The sequence below is a fragment of the Ptychodera flava genome, chromosome 8 (genome assembly GCF_041260155.1).
Source record: "Ptychodera flava strain L36383 chromosome 8, AS_Pfla_20210202, whole genome shotgun sequence".
NCBI lineage: Eukaryota > Metazoa > Hemichordata > Enteropneusta > Ptychoderidae > Ptychodera > Ptychodera flava.
Genome location: NC_091935.1, coordinates 29368994 through 29388547, shown reverse-complemented (window position 1 = coordinate 29388547; position 19554 = coordinate 29368994). Strand labels below are relative to the sequence as shown.

General features: G+C 37.0%; 1 protein-coding gene across 1 annotated transcript in view; it reads left to right on the top strand.

The window, feature by feature from the left end:
• The window catches only part of LOC139138980 (cyclin-G-associated kinase-like), a 35343-nt gene extending 21403 nt beyond the window's left edge, over positions 1 to 13940 (top strand). Inside the window, exons 14-23 of the mRNA XM_070707637.1 lie at positions 1698 to 1814; positions 2211 to 2291; positions 2753 to 2870; positions 3211 to 3290; positions 5735 to 5928; positions 6537 to 7757; positions 8150 to 8401; positions 8684 to 8835; positions 9588 to 9716; positions 10878 to 13940. Coding sequence (XP_070563738.1) covers positions 1698 to 1814; positions 2211 to 2291; positions 2753 to 2870; positions 3211 to 3290; positions 5735 to 5928; positions 6537 to 7757; positions 8150 to 8401; positions 8684 to 8835; positions 9588 to 9716; positions 10878 to 11027 — 2494 coding nt within the window. The 3' untranslated portion in view covers positions 11028 to 13940. The remainder of the gene's footprint in view (positions 1 to 1697; positions 1815 to 2210; positions 2292 to 2752; positions 2871 to 3210; positions 3291 to 5734; positions 5929 to 6536; positions 7758 to 8149; positions 8402 to 8683; positions 8836 to 9587; positions 9717 to 10877) is intronic.
• Positions 13941 to 19554: the final 5614 nt, after the last annotated feature.

Genomic DNA, 19554 nt, shown 5'->3' with positions numbered 1-19554 from the left:
GCTTGTTCTATAATCATCAAGTCGTTGGCTTAAAAGTTTCAGAGCCAGGACGGCACAATCATTTCCGCTACAGACAAACAACGTATGAATGTGATGCAAGGTCGCAGAGCTTTCTGATTATATAGTATGAAACAAAGGAGACAGTCAAATTTCTATCTAATGACTGCTCAATCGCTGACTACACAGAGATAGCTATGATTTCTGTGACAATATAATTGACCATGAGATTGATTCAGTGAACAATATTCAAGGGCTCGTTGACCAAAATGGCATTCTTTATTGAGGTAAAATATCCATCATTGTTAACAAAATGTAAAGGTTACAAGCATTCATGACCCCTGATATTCTGATGCAATTGATCGTTTGAAATGATTATCAAACTTTGTGTACAGAGAAAATAAAAAGCACACTGTCGGTACAAACGTAAAAAAGAATTTGTCATTTGCTGTTGTCTGATTTCTCAGTTTTAGTAGCTATTGATTTTTTTTATCCTCAAAAAATCAATCATAGAGAACCAGACAAGTCTCCAAAAATACATTTTCCCATGATCTTACTTTATCTGGTGAACAAGCCACTCTAAAATTTCTTCAAAAAAGTTTCCTCTTTCTTCGAAAATTCTCCGGCAAAAACTCCGCATACGACGCCATGTCGGATAAACAGTATCAGAGTTCACGTGCCCAGGTCGTGAACTGGTTTGACTGAAGTCACATTTATCAGTCGCGCTATAGTCGTACAATGGTACCAGAAGAAGTATCGCTCGCTTGAGTTGCATGTATTAATAATAAAAAGGATATCTGTGATATTTGAAATGCAATGACTAAAAAACACGAAAAGGTTAACGAAAAAGACGGAAGTGATGTAATGGGTCATGATCTGTACGCAGGTCATTGTGTACTCCTTCCACGCTCAGCTGGCCGTTCAGTTCACAGAGCTATGCCGCGCCGCGACTGTGTTCTGGAGATAGTAAGTTGTTATTCAACGTTGAAAGCGACTTTGACTCTCATTTTTCGTATGTCTGAGCCCAAATTTGATCGGTTCAAGGCGCCCCTCACTTCAAGCCCTCACATTCGCTCGCACTTCGATTGTGAGAGCCCTCACTTCAAGTTCAAGCCCTCACATTTGCTCGCACTTCGATTGTGAGAGCCCTCACTTCAAGCCCTCACATTCGCTCGCACTTTGATTGTGCTGGCCCTCACTTTGGCCCCGCACTTGTCGATTTCCGGCACCCATACATACCTCGATCATATACATCATATTTTAATGAATTCATGTTCAAAGTAGTAAAACATGTTAAACCTTTCTTTACTACGTTACTACTAAAGGTGCTCACCTTCCTAAGTGCCTATGATACTGATGACATTGATATGTAAGGGTGCCCAGCCAATGTAATGATACAAATGCAATCAGTTTTTCAATACACTCTCATTTTTCATTTCTTTCCAATATAGTTACACATAGTACACACACTGTACGTTATGATTACAAATGAGCTATAGATCAAGGAAAGCAAAACGTACACAAATTTCTAAGTATTTCATAACCCTTATAAAAGGGGGGACGAAAATGGCAGCAATTTGTTTTCTTCTATATATGTGATGTTGATACCTGTATGTTAAATGCTAAATATCTATGGTAACTGTCATTAGGAATCAGTTTAGCCACTAGATATAATGTAAAATAATTTTGTTGTATTTCAGATACATGGGTTATATTTATGATATGTTGAGACCAGAGAGGCCGCTAAGTCCTCACAACAAACCAGTGAGATTACAGAGAATTTTACTACAACCCGTGCCATTGTTTAACAAGAACAGGTGAGATTTGGAGTTTTCTGCAGGTGTCAACAAAACTTGTAGACATTAAAAATAGGTAGACATCATATATAGGAGAGAGAGAGAGAGAGAGAGAGAGAGAGAGAGAGAGAGAGAGAGAGAGAGAGAGAGAGAGAGAGAGAGAGAGAGAGAGAGAGAGAGAGAGAGATCCTGGATATTCGAAAAATTATGTTGTCTTATTCATAAAATATGTCCAAAGATTTAAACATTTTATAGCATGTACAAAATAATTATAGTTCAATTATTTGTTGTGTATTTGAATTGTTGAAATTTAAGATTGAAATATAGATTAGATAAATATAGGGAAGGAAGGATTTTCAGCAAAGAGGTGTTATCGATCTGCAGTATTTTTGTCAATGATTTACTCAAACATTTCAGGAATGGATGTCGTCCTTTTTGTGAAGTGTTCAGAGGAGAGGAAAGACTTCTGACAACGTCACAGGAATACGACAGAATGAAGTAAGACAAAGTCCCGTTTTTTACTTACTTAATTATTTTTTTAATTTTGTTCTTTCTTGTCCCTGTTAATGAGTGTAAGCTTGTAGTATTTAGCAGTGTGAAAATAAGAACATCTTGCCGTAAATATGACCAGAAATTATTCATACAGGCCTATTTTTGTCAATATACTCATTGCTTTTGTGGATAATGAGACAGAAATTTAGTCTCTGTTGGCATTACATTGTTTTATTTTGTGAGAGGGGTATGTGAAGTAGATGTGCGTTGACATAGATGTTTGAATAGAGAGAGCTGACATGTCAGAAATGAAATGTAAAGTTAGAGATATGGCAATTTTGCTGCAATTAACTGTTGTGCACCCAGAGAGATGACGTGTGCAGTGGGTATCCTATGTCCCCTTGGAAGAATGATAACCATATGTGTACATGTTTTCTGAGACACATCTCTGTATGTATCTGTTACAGGGGTTTCTCTGTGGAGGACACCAAAGCCTGTGTTGATTTAGATATTTCATTAACTGATGACATCATGGTAGTCTTGTATCATGCTAGATCAACCTTTGGTGGCAAAATGCAAGGCAAGGTAAGACGTGATCAGTCTTATTGTATGGCATGTACTTGATTTTCTCATTTGTCGTGTTACATCTTAAAAAAACAACAATATTTATCAGATGAATAATTATGATTTTCTGTCAATCTGTGTTCCAGTAATTACAGTCAAGGCTGAGTAAATATTGACAACTTTGTCAAGAAAGATGTTTAAATTTGTATCAATCGATGGAAATAATAGAAAAACCTTTCTAGAAAGTTACAAAATGTAACAAACGAGATTACAAGCTTTGTAATATTTTCCCACTGAGCAAAATTTTCATACCAGAAATGGTTTAGTGCACTAAGAAGTATTTTGCTTTTGGTCATTGCAGGTGACAGCAGTGAAGATGTTCCAACTTCAGTTCCACACTGGCTTCATTGAGCCGGGACAGACAAAGCTGAGGTTTAACAAGTAAGTGGTTGTGCTGATTCCATAACCTAAGTCATCACTATCATAAAAAGTAGGGTGAGATGTGTAAATGTCACGACTCTCATTTCTATGAGACGGTCGCACTATTCACTCACTGTCCAACACTACTCTTACTCTCTATTAAAACTCATTAACCTTCACGTGAAAAGTATGAGTCAAAAAGGGAAGGGAACGTAAAAATGCAATTTAAAAAAAAGGTAATATATCATAAATAGTGTATTATTTATAAGTTATTGATAACATACATACTGATGAGATACTTTGAATTTCACTGGAAAATACTTTTACATGTATTCTGGATGATGGACACTTTCTTAATGCCACATATTCATAGATGTAATGAAATGTGGCTTCCTTACATATTTTAACTGTTTAGTATTCACTAAATACTATTTGATTATTTCAGATATTATTTATTTATGTCTCACCGGTGTATAATTGCAGTAATTATTTTTATCCATTGAGCCATTCATTCAAAGCCAATTGCCACTGTTTATTCTTCAATCGCAAAAAGTGGAGGTCTATTTCACACAAAGTGAGTTTTACAACATCAAGTGTGTATATAATTACTTTTAATAGAGTGACAGATTGGTGCATTTGCACTCTTAATGTTTGTAAAAGGTACACAGTAATGAATGATGTCAGATTCTCATTAAAATGCCACTGGATGACTAAAAATTATGGCTTTGTGCCCAAGTCTGTGGACAGTTTAGTATCATTACATTCAGGCTTCATCATGGAATATTAGAAAATAAAGAAAATCTTCAATTCTGTCGTCTCTCCTACAGTGTTGAATTTATAAAGTGCACATTCCAAAGCTTTCTGCATATTTCTTTTCAAAATGTACTCCCAGCATATTTTTTTTTCAAAATGTACTCCATATTGGCCAAGTTTGTAGAGTGCTTTTGAACAAAATATAATTATATACAAAATTGTTATTTCAATGAATGACAAGATTCATGACTGCCAGCTATATTAACCACATATACTAAATCTTCAAGGTTTTGACAAATGAAATTGGAAGGTGATATTTATGTACAAATTCTTTCACATCAGTATATTGGTAAAGACATTACAGTGTTCAGTTTTTCATCATACCCTGTAAATGTACAGTGCCTGTTATCATATTCACTCTTATCCACGTATGGTCGTATGCACATGGAGAGTGAAACATTTAAACTTTTGTCCAAAATTTACCTAAATGAAAGTTTCAACAATTCTCTTACCAAACCAACAATAAAAATCAGGGGTGACCATGCAAAGATTTGTACTAGAGGAACAAATTACCTAACATGACCGATATTTGAAATTCAAAATGGCTGCCATCTCTATTTTAACTCTACGGGGTAAAACTTTTGATTTTCCATAAACTAAGACAGTGAAAATTTTTCTAACACCAAGAGCTTTAACCCTTTTCCTGCCAAGTCCATATTTCACCACCATGTCAAGATGGTTAAAATTAATGAAATACAACGTATTCCATATGATGTATTTTAACATAATATTGTACATTTGAAGGCTGTTGAAAACATAATACTGTAAAGTTGATTTTTTTTGGATAAAAGATGCTATAACATACCAAGCCAAGTGTGTGAAAATACGTCATGTTTTGGCTCAATACCGCTTTTTACTGACTTGGCTGATGGGGAAGTGATACAGTTATTACTGTCTGGCAGGAAAAGGGTTAAAACAACCATGCAAGTGGTAGACCAGAACAGTACTGAAAAAAATTGAGAGCCCAAATATCTACCCTCAAGGCGCACTCTATCTCAGTCAAATATTGCAGTCTATCACTACAGTTGCAACCAATAAACATCGAATGTCGATGGAAATTTTTAGCTGTGCCGTTTCTTGGTCGATTGGAAAAAATACATCGGAATAAAGAGTACATCTGTTGTCCTCAACATGTCAAATGAGTGATATCTTTCTGATTTAGCATTGTACTCCATACATGTAGGAGATCATTATAAAGGCCCACAGTCATGTACATACTTAATCAATTTGTGATTCCTGAGTAGAAGGAAATGAACATATTTCCTTCTGATGGCCACATCTCACCTTATGACATTCCCCGTTTGTGAATTATATTTGTAAATGTTGAGTCACTCATTGTGCCTTCTTCAATGAACTTTGATTTTATTTATTTTGACAATGTCACCTTTTTTTGGTGTTGCAAACTATTTTAAGAGGTTAGTCAAAAACATTTCCAGAAATAACGATATCCAACCAAGAGCACTGTACCCAGACATTTTGAAATGTCAAAATTTTGCTAAGTCTTAATGGTAAAATGGTTATACTAATAATATTTCTTACATTTCTGCAATTTTGAAATTCAGGGCCTTTGTAGTTCTTAATTTCTATAGATACAAGATACACAAATTTCCTCCCCTTCAATTCTCACCTTTCTATCACCTTTGTTTTCTAAGATATGACTTGGATGCAACAGAACAGCCAGATAAGTATCCCGAATTGTTCCAGGTGATTGTAGAGGTGAATGTTGGCAGTCAGGAAAAAGCTGCAGATCAGAGACCTCCATGGATAAACTTTGAAACACATCGACTGAATCCTAAACTGTGTTTTTCAAGTCAAGAAGAACAAGATCAAGTCAGGAGGGAGTTTGGTGAGTATTTGCTGCTGTTAGTTGTATTGTCATTCGATTTTAGCAAAGTGTGGAAACTTGTGGAATTTCTTCTGGTTTCTTCTCGATTTTAACAAACAATGAACAAGATTATGAAATGCCAATATTCCCAAGGGGCTGATTAAAGAAATCCATATGTCACTAGCTCTTTCTGTCTGTTTGGACAAATGAGACAATTACTTCTTCCATTGTTTAGATGCATGCCACACAATAGACCTTTTCCCGGTTATCCCACAGTGCACCGCTGTGGCTACATCAAACACCGTACATACACTGAAAACAACAAAAACATACTGATTTTATGTTGTACAACGAATTGTTATGCAAGAATGACACAAATTTGCAATGCCAAATAAGGCCCCGTGTATATTCTATCCATTGGCGACAAAAATATAGGTCAGGATATAATCTGCCATAGAGTTCTATGAGTAACATACCCTGCGTGTACCCTAAGGCTAAAAAGTCCTATGCGTAACGTAAGTGTTTTATACCCTAGCGCACACTGCATCATGGAACTGGTAAAAGAACTATTGGCACAGTCTGTTTCTTCATTATGTGAATTTTCCTCATCTTGCTGTCTCTCATCTCAGGTCATTCAGACAAGCCTCGCCGCAGCTCAAATACTGTGGACCAATCAAGCGATCCAGAAGACGAGCGAAGTGCAATACAAGATAACACCGTGTCATCCACAACACCGGAGACATCACATGCTGGAAAACCACAGAATTTCATGGCAGGTTTAAATTGGCAGAGTACAGACACCACACCAAAGACGGCGCAGTCCACCGTACCTCGTTCAGCAAAGCTTAGTGATGATTTTGATGATGACTTTGCTGCTCTTACCACTGAAAGGATAAGTACTGTGCCAGGCAACGGTGCCACCCAAACTTTCCCAGGCTTTTCTACAACAGAAGCCACTCCAGAGGGCGAGAGCTCTGATGCAAATTTCTTTGAAGCAGACTTCGGTAATGACTCAAATTCTAATTTCTTTGAGGCTAACTTTTCAAGTGGGTCTGATTCCCCCGGTAATGTAGATCTGTTGAACATGGGGTCTGAATCACAGCAGAGCAGTAAGGACAACTCCAGAACTGGAAGCCGGCGTGGCAGTCAGGAAGTTAACTTAATGGATACTGGTGGTCCTGAACCAAGCTATTTTGATCTCTTGTCCCAGCCGGCAGCTAGTCAAAGTCAGCCTACATCAGCTCCGGGGAGTGCGAGTGGAAGTCGGAGCCAGACGCCGCAGATTGAAGTACAGCAGACAGATCTGATGGGTGATGTGTTTGATCCATTCCAGCAATCTAGGAGCCAGCCACAAGGCGTCTCCTCCCAGAAGGGGAAAGCCCAGTCCAGCACAGGCAGTGAAACCAGCTTTGATCCATTTCAGAGCGTCCCTTCAAAACCAGCTTCCAACACCACACAGATGCAGAACAAACCAAGCAAAGATGTGTTTGATCCGTTTGCAAATGCGTCATCCGGGACAACCAAACAGACCACTCCAACAATACATACAACAGACGACCTCTTTGGAGATTTCTTAGGAAGTTCTTCAGTATCCGCATCAAAGACGACACCTCAGGGGAGTGATGGCGGCGTTGACCTTATGGGCAACTGGAATCTCGGTGGAAATCTGAAAAGCACCCAATCTCCCGTGGACATGCACCGCACTTCAAGTGGCACAGCACTTTACAACATGGGACAGAAACCAATGGACAGAGCATCCAGTGAGTCAATGCTGTATGGACAGGAGAAACAGAGTCCAATGTCGGAGAGTGGAAAAACTAATGCGCCATATGACCCTTTTGCTGATTTAGGTAAGTCAGCTGCTTTCCAAGGTCAGAAATGTCGGTTGAGCTTTTGGAGCTATGATAATTCAGTATTTTTGCCGTAGCTCATTGAAGCCAGCCAGATGCCACACATGTACTTACCATGACTGTTGTTTGTTGAGATAAAAGGATGAGATCTATAAGGGAACTGTTGTTTTGGTCGGACTTATTTTACAGCTGATGTGAAATCTTTTATATGACAAAAAGTTCTTTTCAGAGACCAAGTATTGATATTGTGATGTAACTCTCTCAGTATTTGCAATCCTTCCGATTGAATAAACTCACTTTGTAATTCAATATCAAGTGCAAATACCACAACTTGTCATGTGAGCAGCCACAATTATTAAATTAAATGTTATCTTCTCAAAACTGTCATGCAGGTAATCTTAAAAGTGGTCTTCCCAGTGGTGCAACAACCCCCACACAGTCTTTCGGCAACACCGGAAGGCCTGCAATGCAGCCACAAAGACCAGCTGCCGGGTCAACACCACAGAGCAGACAACAACAGTCGCAGCAGCAGAGACCAATGCAGCAGCAGCAGCAGCAACAACCAAAGTCAAAACCTAACTACAATGTAGGTGGTTTTAGCGGAGTGTTCAATGCCAAGCCGGATAATAAAGGTTGGAAACCTGGTGAGTAGAAATTCCACAAATGTTGGCATCAGTGTCTATGCTCATCAACTATATTTTGTTAACATTTGTACTGTTGTGCATAACTGCAAAGTGTACAGACCAAGATAGTATTCGTGGATCAGAACAGAAGTAGATATATATTTATTGTAATTTTCAAAGCATCATCCTTGACGTCAATGTCATATAATATAACGTTACAGTCCATAAATCTAGCAAAATTAAGTGAGAGAATCAAAACATAATAGCAGAAGATATTCAAACACTGTATGTATCACCATACAGCTGGACCCAAACCTGGCTCTGAAAATACAGCGTTTGAAGACCTGCTCAGCAACACAGGTTTCACAGCGTCTTCCAGCAAACAAGAAAGAAAAACTATGAAGGAACTTAGACGACAACAGATGGCCCAGAACACTGATCCTAATATCATTAAGGTGAGTATTTTATCTGAACTGGAAAGGCCTTTACTAACCAGTCAAGAGTACCACCTTTTATCAAAAGTTCAACTTGTAACTACTCTATAGTGTCATCACCAATTGTTTCATGGACAGGTTACTTTGTCACCTTGCTTGAATGATCAGTTTAAGGTAGTATGTACCTCGAAAGTGAAAGACTTAAAATTTTGCTCTAACTTTCCTCAATGATGAAAACTTTCAACTATACTCTTACCAAATTAAGGATAAAAATCAGGGGTCACTTTGCAATGTTTGGTACTAGTAAAACAAATTACCTTACATTTTCCGATATTTGGATAATTTTTTCAAAATGACTGCTTTCCCTGTGTAAGGTGAACAATAAAATTTGCTATTTTCAAAAACTATGGTGATGAAGTTTTCTTACTCCAAGCGCTGTAAAATGATCCCCCACAAGTGGTAGATCAAAAAAGAATTGTAAAAATGTGAGTCTGAATATATGTCCCCGAGGCACATAGTACCCCTTAATGTCATATTTCTATATGCAGTATACCAGAGAAAGAAATTTTGCATGGGCTGTCAGACATTCACAATCAGTCTCATTAGGAATGCAAGAATGCAGACTCTTGAATGCTTTTTTCAGATTTTGTGGAATATTGGCGTTTCGTTTTGCTTTGGTGATGACAAAACTACGACATTCTATTGATTTTTCTTGGTGTCTTAACAACTTCAGAAATCAACCCAAAGTTGATTTTGTGACTTTTGCTTCTCAGGTCAGGGAGTGGGTCGATGGTAAAGGTAACAACATCAGAGCTCTTCTATCGTCACTGGAAACTGTGTTATGGGAGGGAGAGACAAGATGGAAACCTGTTGGAATGCATCAACTGATTCAACCAGAACAGGTGAGTTTTAGAACCAGATAAATAGAAAAATAAAGATGGCAGCCTTACCAACAAAAGTTGCGATTTTCGATTTACTTCACACATAATGCTTTGTGAGTGCTGTTGTTTGAACAGTCACAGCAATATGTTAACAATTGTAAAATAAACCAATACCCCGTTCAGATAGACAAAATTGCATCGCTGGTACACCGACACGACTTTAACATCAAAAGCAATCTGAATGCTTTGCATTGACCAAGCAGCAGACCTATTTTGTCCCAAGCAAGAGGGGGATCTAGGGCTGACACAAAACCCCAGTCCACCCAGACTTCTTCATCTGGACGTGTAGCCCTGGCCCTGGTCCCAGGCTATCGTCAAGTCTACATTTACCAAAAGTTGTTAATCCAATCCTTATCATCTCACATGGTCAGTACCACATTTTCCCACTATGTCACCAGATTCACAGTGCTTGTACAACTGAGAGATGAACGTGTTAACAACATCATCGTTAAAAATGCCATGTACTAATTATTTCTCCACCTCAAACATATCTGATTTCAGCCTGTACACTCAGTACAGATATGTTCAAGTTGTCTCCGATGATTGAAATAGTCAGTGGCGGTCATATCAACCTTTCTTGTATGTAAAACGTGTACAAAAAGCATGAAGAGTACAAACATCGTGATGTTATCCAAGCCCACCATTTTGAACCTTGAAAAGTCAGAGGTCTCATTGATCTAAACTTATGTCAGCGTATGTTTTCATTGTGGTCATGTCTGAATGGAAACTAAATTAAGTCCCGGGTCTAGGGGCTGTGTCTGACCTATAGGGGCTGTGTCTGACCTGTAGGGGCTGTGTCTGACCTATAGGGGCTGTGTCTGACCTGTAGGGGCTGTGTCTGACCTGTAGGGGCTGTGTCTGACCTGTAGGGGCTGTGTCTGACCTGTAGGGGCTGTGTCTGACCTGTAGGGGCTGTGTCTGACCTATATTGTCACATCCAAACTTGCCTGTGTGAACCTGGTTTATATCTACAGTTACAACAATTTATCAGTCTGCCTGCCAACAACTGTAAACAGGTGATCAACCTTTCAAAGAAGTCAGGTCAGTTTACGAATAGTGGAATATCAAACAAACTGTAGAGTGAGCACGTAAGATAATATCTCTGTTTGTCATTTTACACAGATCAAGAAAGCTTATCGCAGGGCAGCTTTGGCAGTTCATCCTGACAAACATGCAGGCACCAAAAATGAAGATCTTGCCAAACTCATCTTCATGGAACTTAATGACGCCTGGAGTGACTTTGAAGAAAGCGGCATGAAGGCTCTGTATTAGTATACTTACCAAATTCAAGTTCATGTACTAAGTGTTGTAATGGTTTTGGATGATGACCCTGACAACCTAAGGTCAAAGTCTGATCAGCTGTGACTATCACTATGACAGCGTTCTTTTTATTTGTGCATCACAAAAATATTGATTTTCGGGGTGCGTCAGTTGTGCTATTGTATTAACACCTTCAATAGCCTGTACAGGATTACCCCTTGAATCTTACTAATAAACGTTTCATATTAATGCAGAGAAGTCATAGAGTTTTATGCTTGTGTATATACATGTACTAGTATGCGTACATTTAACCAATTTGCCCGCTGTGTTTCATTCTTGGCCAACATAGACTGTGAGACATGCTTGTGTTAACGTTAAGAACAGTCCAATTTCTCATTTCATGAGTAACTCAACAGTCCAATGACAGGCCTTTTTGAAGTTTGCATCTTTTTATTGGATATTGTCGTCAGTCTTTTCCATGGTTAGAAAACACCTCACTTGATGAATACACTCACGTCTGCTGAGAAGCACCACAATGTACAACGTCTGTGATGTTGAGCACTTCATCTTGTCATTTTGTGTTCATTTTAAGAACCCTGCTCATCCGGATGGTGACATTTTGATATTCAATGGTGCTATTATGCCGTTTTCCTTCTGGAAAACTCTGTTTTGCCTTCAATTCTGCAAATTCCACATCCAAATCAGGGTTTTCAAAATGTACCATTTCCCACACAGCAACTTTCAAACCAATTAAAATCACTTATGTCATTTCACAGGCAAAGTATAACATCACAACATTTTCTGTTTTATGTAGCGTTCACACACATAAATCTTCTGAAAGGACAGGCACTGATAATGCATGGCTTTTTCTGTGAAAAATTATCACTATTTCAAAAACATTGAGGTAGTGTGACAACTGTACAAATGCAGTATCACAAAGGCAACAGTGTAGTATATACACATTAATAATATTGCCGTGTGAAAGACTTTGTCCGCAAAACGTTTATCAGGGTCATGCATCAAAGTTAAACATTGTACCAAAGTGTGTAAAAACAACATGGACATTATTGATAACACACTCTGTACCAGTTGATACTGAAACCGTGACCATTACATTCCTATTTAATACCCACCATAGATGTCCAACTTTGATGATAAAAAGGTACAACTTTGGTGATCATACAATTGAAGTTTAACAATGTAAACTTGCCACAAGGAAAAAAAAATTCTTCAGAAAAATATTACAGAACTTCAACTTAATGTGACACAATTATTTTTTGTGAAAATTGTAAATTTTCAGATGAGGCTGAGAATTGTACAGCCAATGGTAGTGTGTTAGTAATTTTGTAAATATCATCCAGAAGAACTAAGTTATTGTGTAGAGCAATATTTGTTTACAACTGACAACGTCCCGGTCATTAGTGTTGGTGTGTCTTGGTGTAAGTCCATTGTTACATACAGTGTCATACTGGGACAGTCTTGTAGGCAGGATTGAATTTTGAAGACAAAGCAGATGAACCACAGAGGTGTTGTGACAGTTTAGACGTAAAGTGATGATCTGATTGATATCGCATTCCAGTGACTTTTACAGTCTCAGTTGATGTCATAAATTATACATTTTATTGTTGTGATTTTTCTCAAACATTTCTGTTTGTCAGAGAAACCATTCTTTTGGGAGATTTTGTTTTCTTAGAGATCCGTTTGATGCAAGATAAGTGTGTCATATACAAGAAATGTCACTTACAAGGCAGTGTGTTTAAATCGCAGTATATAAATGGATGCTCAATCCATTGGCATTTCCATTGTAACAATATTAGCTCAACCCCTTCATAGCTCAAATTTGAAAACTTGGACGTACTGGTTTTGCTTTAAAATGTACATGTACCTTTTCTGAGAAATTCTTCCCTGAAACTCTTTCCTACTTATCGTGCAGACTACATGTAAGTTTGGTGACCACACCCACTTGATGTTGTGCTATTCATCATTAAACTAGGGAGTCAACAAAGATATAGAGTTAGAATACCGTAAGGTTAATGCCCTTTGACTTGGAGGGCCCTTTTAAAAATTTATGAGATTATTATCGTCCATTTATTTCCAGTCATCCGTAATATTACTGTTGACAGTTATTTAAATGAGCTCATTTACATCATAAATGCAAGAAGTGTAAAGAAAGCTTAAAGTTGTCAAATCTTAAAATTGTCTCTGTAGTCAAGATTTAGTTGATACATTACATTTTGGCTTTTCAAAAACCTACGTGATCAGAAGATCACCAAGGTTCCTTTGTCCTGTTTTTCTCACATTACAGTGGGTCTTAATGGGCTGGATGTTTCTGGCGGTTAATTGTATATTCTTTATTATCAGTCAGAGAAATGTGTACAGCAGAAAACAAATATCTGTAGAGTATGTAAAATGAATTACCTGTGACAGGCAAGGATTGATAATTGAGCTATTGAGAGTGCTTTCTCAGATTCATATCTTCGTAGCATTAGACAATAGTATGGACATGTGTTGCTGGTCGGTTGATTGTCTTTACCATTGAAATTAAGTCCAAGATAGTCAGGTTGTACAGCAGTTGAGATGTTTATCTGGTGTTATCCAGTCCTATTTTCAAGGTGTGAACATATCCCAAAGATAAATCTTAATTTGATGTGACCTAATTGACGTAAAACAGGGAGACTTTGATTTCTGTCCAGTGCAATAAGTAAAATCCTGGTCTTAATGTCATATAATTCAACCTCGTTTATCAATTATTTTTAGTTAGAACCTTGTATACCAGTTATTTTAGTTTTGTATTGCACTCCCGTGTTTAGTTTTTGTCAACCTTTCCGGTTCTTACCAATTAAAATATTGTCCTGTATTTTACAACGATGTATTTTAGTTTGATGTGTCTAAAATTGATGATTAAACCTCACTCTTTTTAGACTATGTAAGCTTGTCGTGTTATTGTATTGCATGCTTCCCATCTTCCCTTGGATACACAGTAGAATAGCTGAATGGACATATTTTAATTGTAACCGCCCTGTGGCATGGAATAGCCATGCTCTCTCTGACAAAACTGTGGATAGTTTGTAGTTTTTTCAGCTCTCTTGTATTTAGAAAACTTACAGAGTTGTGCCAAGTGCAAAGATGTCCTTATGTAAGTATTGTGTAAATGTAAGACGTTCTTTAAGGTAGTATGCACCTCGAAAGTGAAGGACTAACTTTCTTAAATGAAACTTTCAACCATTCTCTCACCAAATCAACAATAAATTTCAGGGGTCACTGTGCAAAGTTTGAAACTAGTGAAACAAATTACCCAACATTTTGCGATATTTGAAATTCAAAATTGCTGCCATCCCTGTGTTAAACCTATGGGGAAATATTAAATTATGAATTTTTGAAAAAGATGGTGAAAGTTTTCTTTTTCCAAAACTTTTAAAACGAGCCCCCACACTTGGTAGATCAGAAAAGAATTGTAGAAACCGGAGTCTGAATATGTGTCCCCGGGATGCATTCTACCTTAATACTAATGATAAAATACATGAGAGCCAAGCATATATTTTACTTCCAGCTGTTCCCTCAGTTTAGGACTGTCATCCTACAAATAGATTTGTTGGCTAACAGTGCAGTGCTCTTGCAAACATTAATCTGAGCATAGAGTATCTGTTAGACAATTTCCATAACCCAATAGAATTGGTGCAGATGTCAAAATTCACATCTGCTACATGCTTCCTTGATTTGATATTGCCATGTTGCCATTGTATTTCCAACAAATGGTACACTTCATGTCACAGTATACTTATTTGCATGAAGGCTTTGGAACCTTGGCCATAGACAAAGGGAATCACTTTCATGCTCCAAGTACTTGTTGGTGTTTACTAATATGTGAAAGATCCAAATAGATGTGACTTTAATAACAGAGAGGTAGAAAGTGCTTTATCAACTCTCGCCAAGTTATTATTCATCAATCGTGCACAAATTACAAAAATAAAAAATTACTGGTTTCAAGGCCAAGAGGGATAAATGTAAGATTTGTCATTAATGGCTTTGCTATTTACTATCATGGTAATTGTCACTTATACTTTGCAAATTACAGAGTGTTAGAAATAGCCCTATTATAAGCCCCCTCCTCCTTAGCCATTGAAAATTTGTGAATGCTGTAAAACTCCCAAAAGATGAAGTGTGCGACTAGTGTAATCCAAGTATTTGGTGCTTAAACACAATTGATCTTGTATTCAGTATTGAATGTTGAGAAGAATTAGGAATGGTGTTCACTTGTATCAACTTCCAATATTGTCTTAAAAAGAGCAATAAGAACCAAAATGTTTGGATCATCAACTAAAGACTGAAGATTTAACCTATGGTTAATGTTTGAAAGTGCAATGTGTATCACAACTATTACTAATCTTTGTGCTTGTAAAACTAGTCTGCTGTGAAAGTTCACTTGCTTTTATCGTAACAGAATTAGCACAATCTTGAAAGGGAAAAATTGTGAAGGGATTTTTGATGTGAAGATAATATGTTAGAAGATAAACATGCAGATCAGTATTTGTGTTTGAGTCACGGATGTAACGTTACATGAGACTAATCAATGTCCTAGCAGTCAATGTATCTTCAAAATAAACAATGTATAGAGTAATTTGAGGTATCCTTGTAAGATTTACGTGTGTGCTCATTATGACATGGGGTGTCAGACTTCATTTATGTGTTAGATTTTGTCATAGAAGATTTACAAAGATAGACATTAATGAATTTCAATAATCAAATTATGAGAGTATAACATGGAATATATAAACAAATATAACAGGGAAAACAATACAGAGTCTAACTTAGTAGACTGCAAATATAATTTTCACAGAAAGTACGTGTAGGTTAAGATTTTACCACTGAATGAAAAATGATACTTGTTTATAATTTGATTTTATTGACATTGTTTAGCCTGGGAACAGGTTTTCATGCAATGTTTTGAGTACATTTTCTCTTATTATTGCATATCTGCTCAAGTCAGATTACTATAACGTCTTGTCCAATTTTCTGGGATGATCCTTCATTTCATTTTTCCAGAGTACTCCTACCTCAATTTTGTCTTCTGGTAGATATGTCATACTTCCATGTTGAGAGCTCATAAAATATTCAAAGTTTTGGCATTAAAGGAAAATCAGACCTTTGAACAGGGTTTCTTCAAGGCAAGTGGCCAACTTTCATTTCATTTTGACTGGTTTTCATAAAAATTTCAAGAAATCAATTGACTCACATACCTGACCGTTGAGTCTAACAAAAGATTTATGGACAATAATGAATTACATTCAAAAACAAACTCTCTGCCAGAGATTTATAATCTTGCCACATGGAAAATGAGTAAAATAAAATTGCCATGTTGTCAATTACAAGGAGACAGCTTGATAATTCTTGATTTTAAAAACTGCAGGGAAATCAATTCGCAAAATCTGTCAGGACCATGTACTCTCAGGACATAATATTGACATCAGTGTTGACTCATCTATTGCCTACTTTTTGGTTAGAAACAGTTCCTGTGATAGCTATATCACTTTCTTTTTAAATTATGGACAATTCATATGCCATGATCTGGTATTGTTTCCGACAATTTATACATACTGGGCATAGTGAACATACATACTAGACATTTGCTTCAATACTTTCAGATTAGCCGGTGTTAAAAATTTCGCAGCAGCTATTTCTGATCTAGCCAGAAGCGCATCCGAAATGTTTCCGGAAAGAATTTGTTGACATTGCACAAAAGCAGTAAAAATCTGGCCCATTTGATGCTCCAGGCATGAATGTAAGATGTATAGTAATAAGGTTTTGCGAAAATACCACAAAGGATGCACTCGGACATTGGCAATGTGCATTGATACGCTGCGCGAATATCGTTGTACATTCTTTGCGGTATTTTTGTGATAACCTAATAGTACGTACAAAACTCTGTTGAAATGCAAATGTATGCAACATTGAAATGTGAAAGTATTTTTTATTATTTGATCCCAAATATCACACAAGACAAGATGTAAAATAGAAAGCACTTTTAATTGTGAAATTTGCAGTGAAATGGGTAAACAATATATACAAAGATTTCATTGTTTCACTGTATTGAAAGTTGTGCAAGATAGGATGTAAGATTTAGAATGGAAAATAAAGTTTACAGTAGATACAGTCAATGGTGTGTCAAAAGTGTCTTATCCAGTAATTTCTGGTAATATATTACAATTGTTGGCAACTTCATAAAGACTACATGAAGTAGACTGCTACGATAAAAAATGTGCATACAGAACATGAATTCCGGACAACTTAGTCAATACCATCACTTTTTTGACAGCTTTGGCGTTGGTGTTATTTGCAAAAATAAATTGATATTCAAGCTACTGTATGGAAAATTAACTCCATCTGAATAACACTGGTGTTATTTTGGTGTAAAAACATCCACACCACGCAGCGTATGATATCAATTGTTGTACAATTAGAAATATACAAAGTCATGCATTAACATTTATGTGTATTGTGTCTGAAAATGGATTGACAAATGCTTATAAAATCTATATTATATGCTTCAAAAACTTATCAACTGCTCACAGACCATTGAATCAGATTTGGTCTTTTTGCTTTGATGGCTAAAATTCATAAAAACTTTTTTTCAAGAGAAATTGTTGGTGGCAGTATTGAATTGTTGTGAGTGTGAAATGTAGAGTGGAAATGAGACAAGGAAATGAAAGGACTTGATTGCAAGTTTTGATTTCAAAAATTTATCTCTGGAATATTTTAAGTCTCTACGTTGTCAACTATGTTACAAGTTTTTTACATAGACCAAATCCCCTTCTCTTGGTCACTGGTGATAGGATACACCTGCTCAGACAAATGGTTGACAATGACATCTGAAAAATCTACCATTCTGCAATGCTAACCCTAACCCTTGATGTTAAACTCCTGGTGGTCAGAACAATTTATATAAACTTACAGTAACCATGGATATTACAGGACAATCCACTGCTGAATGAAATTTTCACAGAAAACAAAAATCAGGGTTGGCACCAAAATGAATTCTCATACCCACTTCTAGTGCCATCTACAATTCCCAAAAGAAATATTTTAGCAGATATATATTTATATAAAAATTCTAAAATAAATTCTGTGCTCTGCTGCGCATATTATATCTCTCTATACTTTTTTGGACTTTGTGCATTAAAATGGTGATGTCACAGAATAAAATAGTCATTTGGAAATGCACTAAGTTTTATCAAATAACAAACCCAAGCAAACAGTCAACTGTGCAGTGTTCATACCACACTAGATTTCAGAAAGTATTAAAATGGAGACATGTATTTATTCATTGGGTTTTGGGATTCCAGAATTGTAAAATGTTCTGTGTTGTGATATCGCAGTTGCCTTGATACCTTAAAACCCTGACCATAAAGTTGAGTGAATCGCTTAAATACATTGTGGTTTTTCTGTGTCTATAAACGTCACTAGTGTGAAAACTTTTAATGGAAAGAACTTCAACATAAAGACACACGTATATGGCAGCCACTATCCCAAGTTGAACTTTAACCTCAGTTTAGGCATATGCATGCAAAAACACAACAAAGGTAACATGTTATAGCTGCTGATGAGTGAGCGAAATACAAATCATTGGGTGGATCTCTCTCAATACAACTGGATCATGCCCAATATTTCTGTGTTGTTAGACATTCATGGTTCCTTGGTACAGCCATGGACCTTCAATTCAAATGTGTCATCAGCAGTCTCTGATCACCAGCCCCTACCGACTGTGCTTTGTTACTTGATAGAGGTCAAGTTCACATCAATTAGCCTTCATAAATGATGCTTTCTGACTGGCTAAGACTCTGCCTGACTTACAGGATAGCTAGCTGATAGGCAGTGAGCTAATTATTGCCAGTCATGACGTCAAGTTCTCAACACTTAACCATTATAAAAGGTGATAGCTGATTGGTCAAGTGTGTGCTGAACATGCAACAAATACTGGTATGCAACAAATCTGGCCAATGAGCAGTGAGCTGACAGCTGCCTTGTAGCAGCTGAATGCCACTGTATACATGTTACTGTACATCAATCAAATACTCTACCATATGATGATGCTGTCTTATAGACAAAGCCTCCCCTTAAGAAAAGCAAACAGGTGGTTGTCTACAGTGCTCTCCATACCATTAAAGAATACAAAGTAGGCATTCTCTGATTGGCTGTAGCACCTGCACTCAGATATTGATCTAGTCTGGGGCAAAAGAAGACAATATCTATTTTGCAGTCTCTGACTGATCGATCTGACCTGCAAGCAACCAATCTGCAGTATTGCATACATTTGCAAGCAACCAATCTGCAGTATTGCATACATTTCCTGGCTTTGAAGGTTCAGAAACAAAGCAAACCATCAGTATTTTGTTGAAACAAATGGTTGACTATTAAACTTCCTAGCTGCGTCAGCAATTTCCTCTGCATAACTGCACCGCCAATTCTATGTAAATGATAGCAGAGATCTCAGTCGGTACGATTTTCAGCCAACATCACATTGGCTCAGAAATACCATACAACA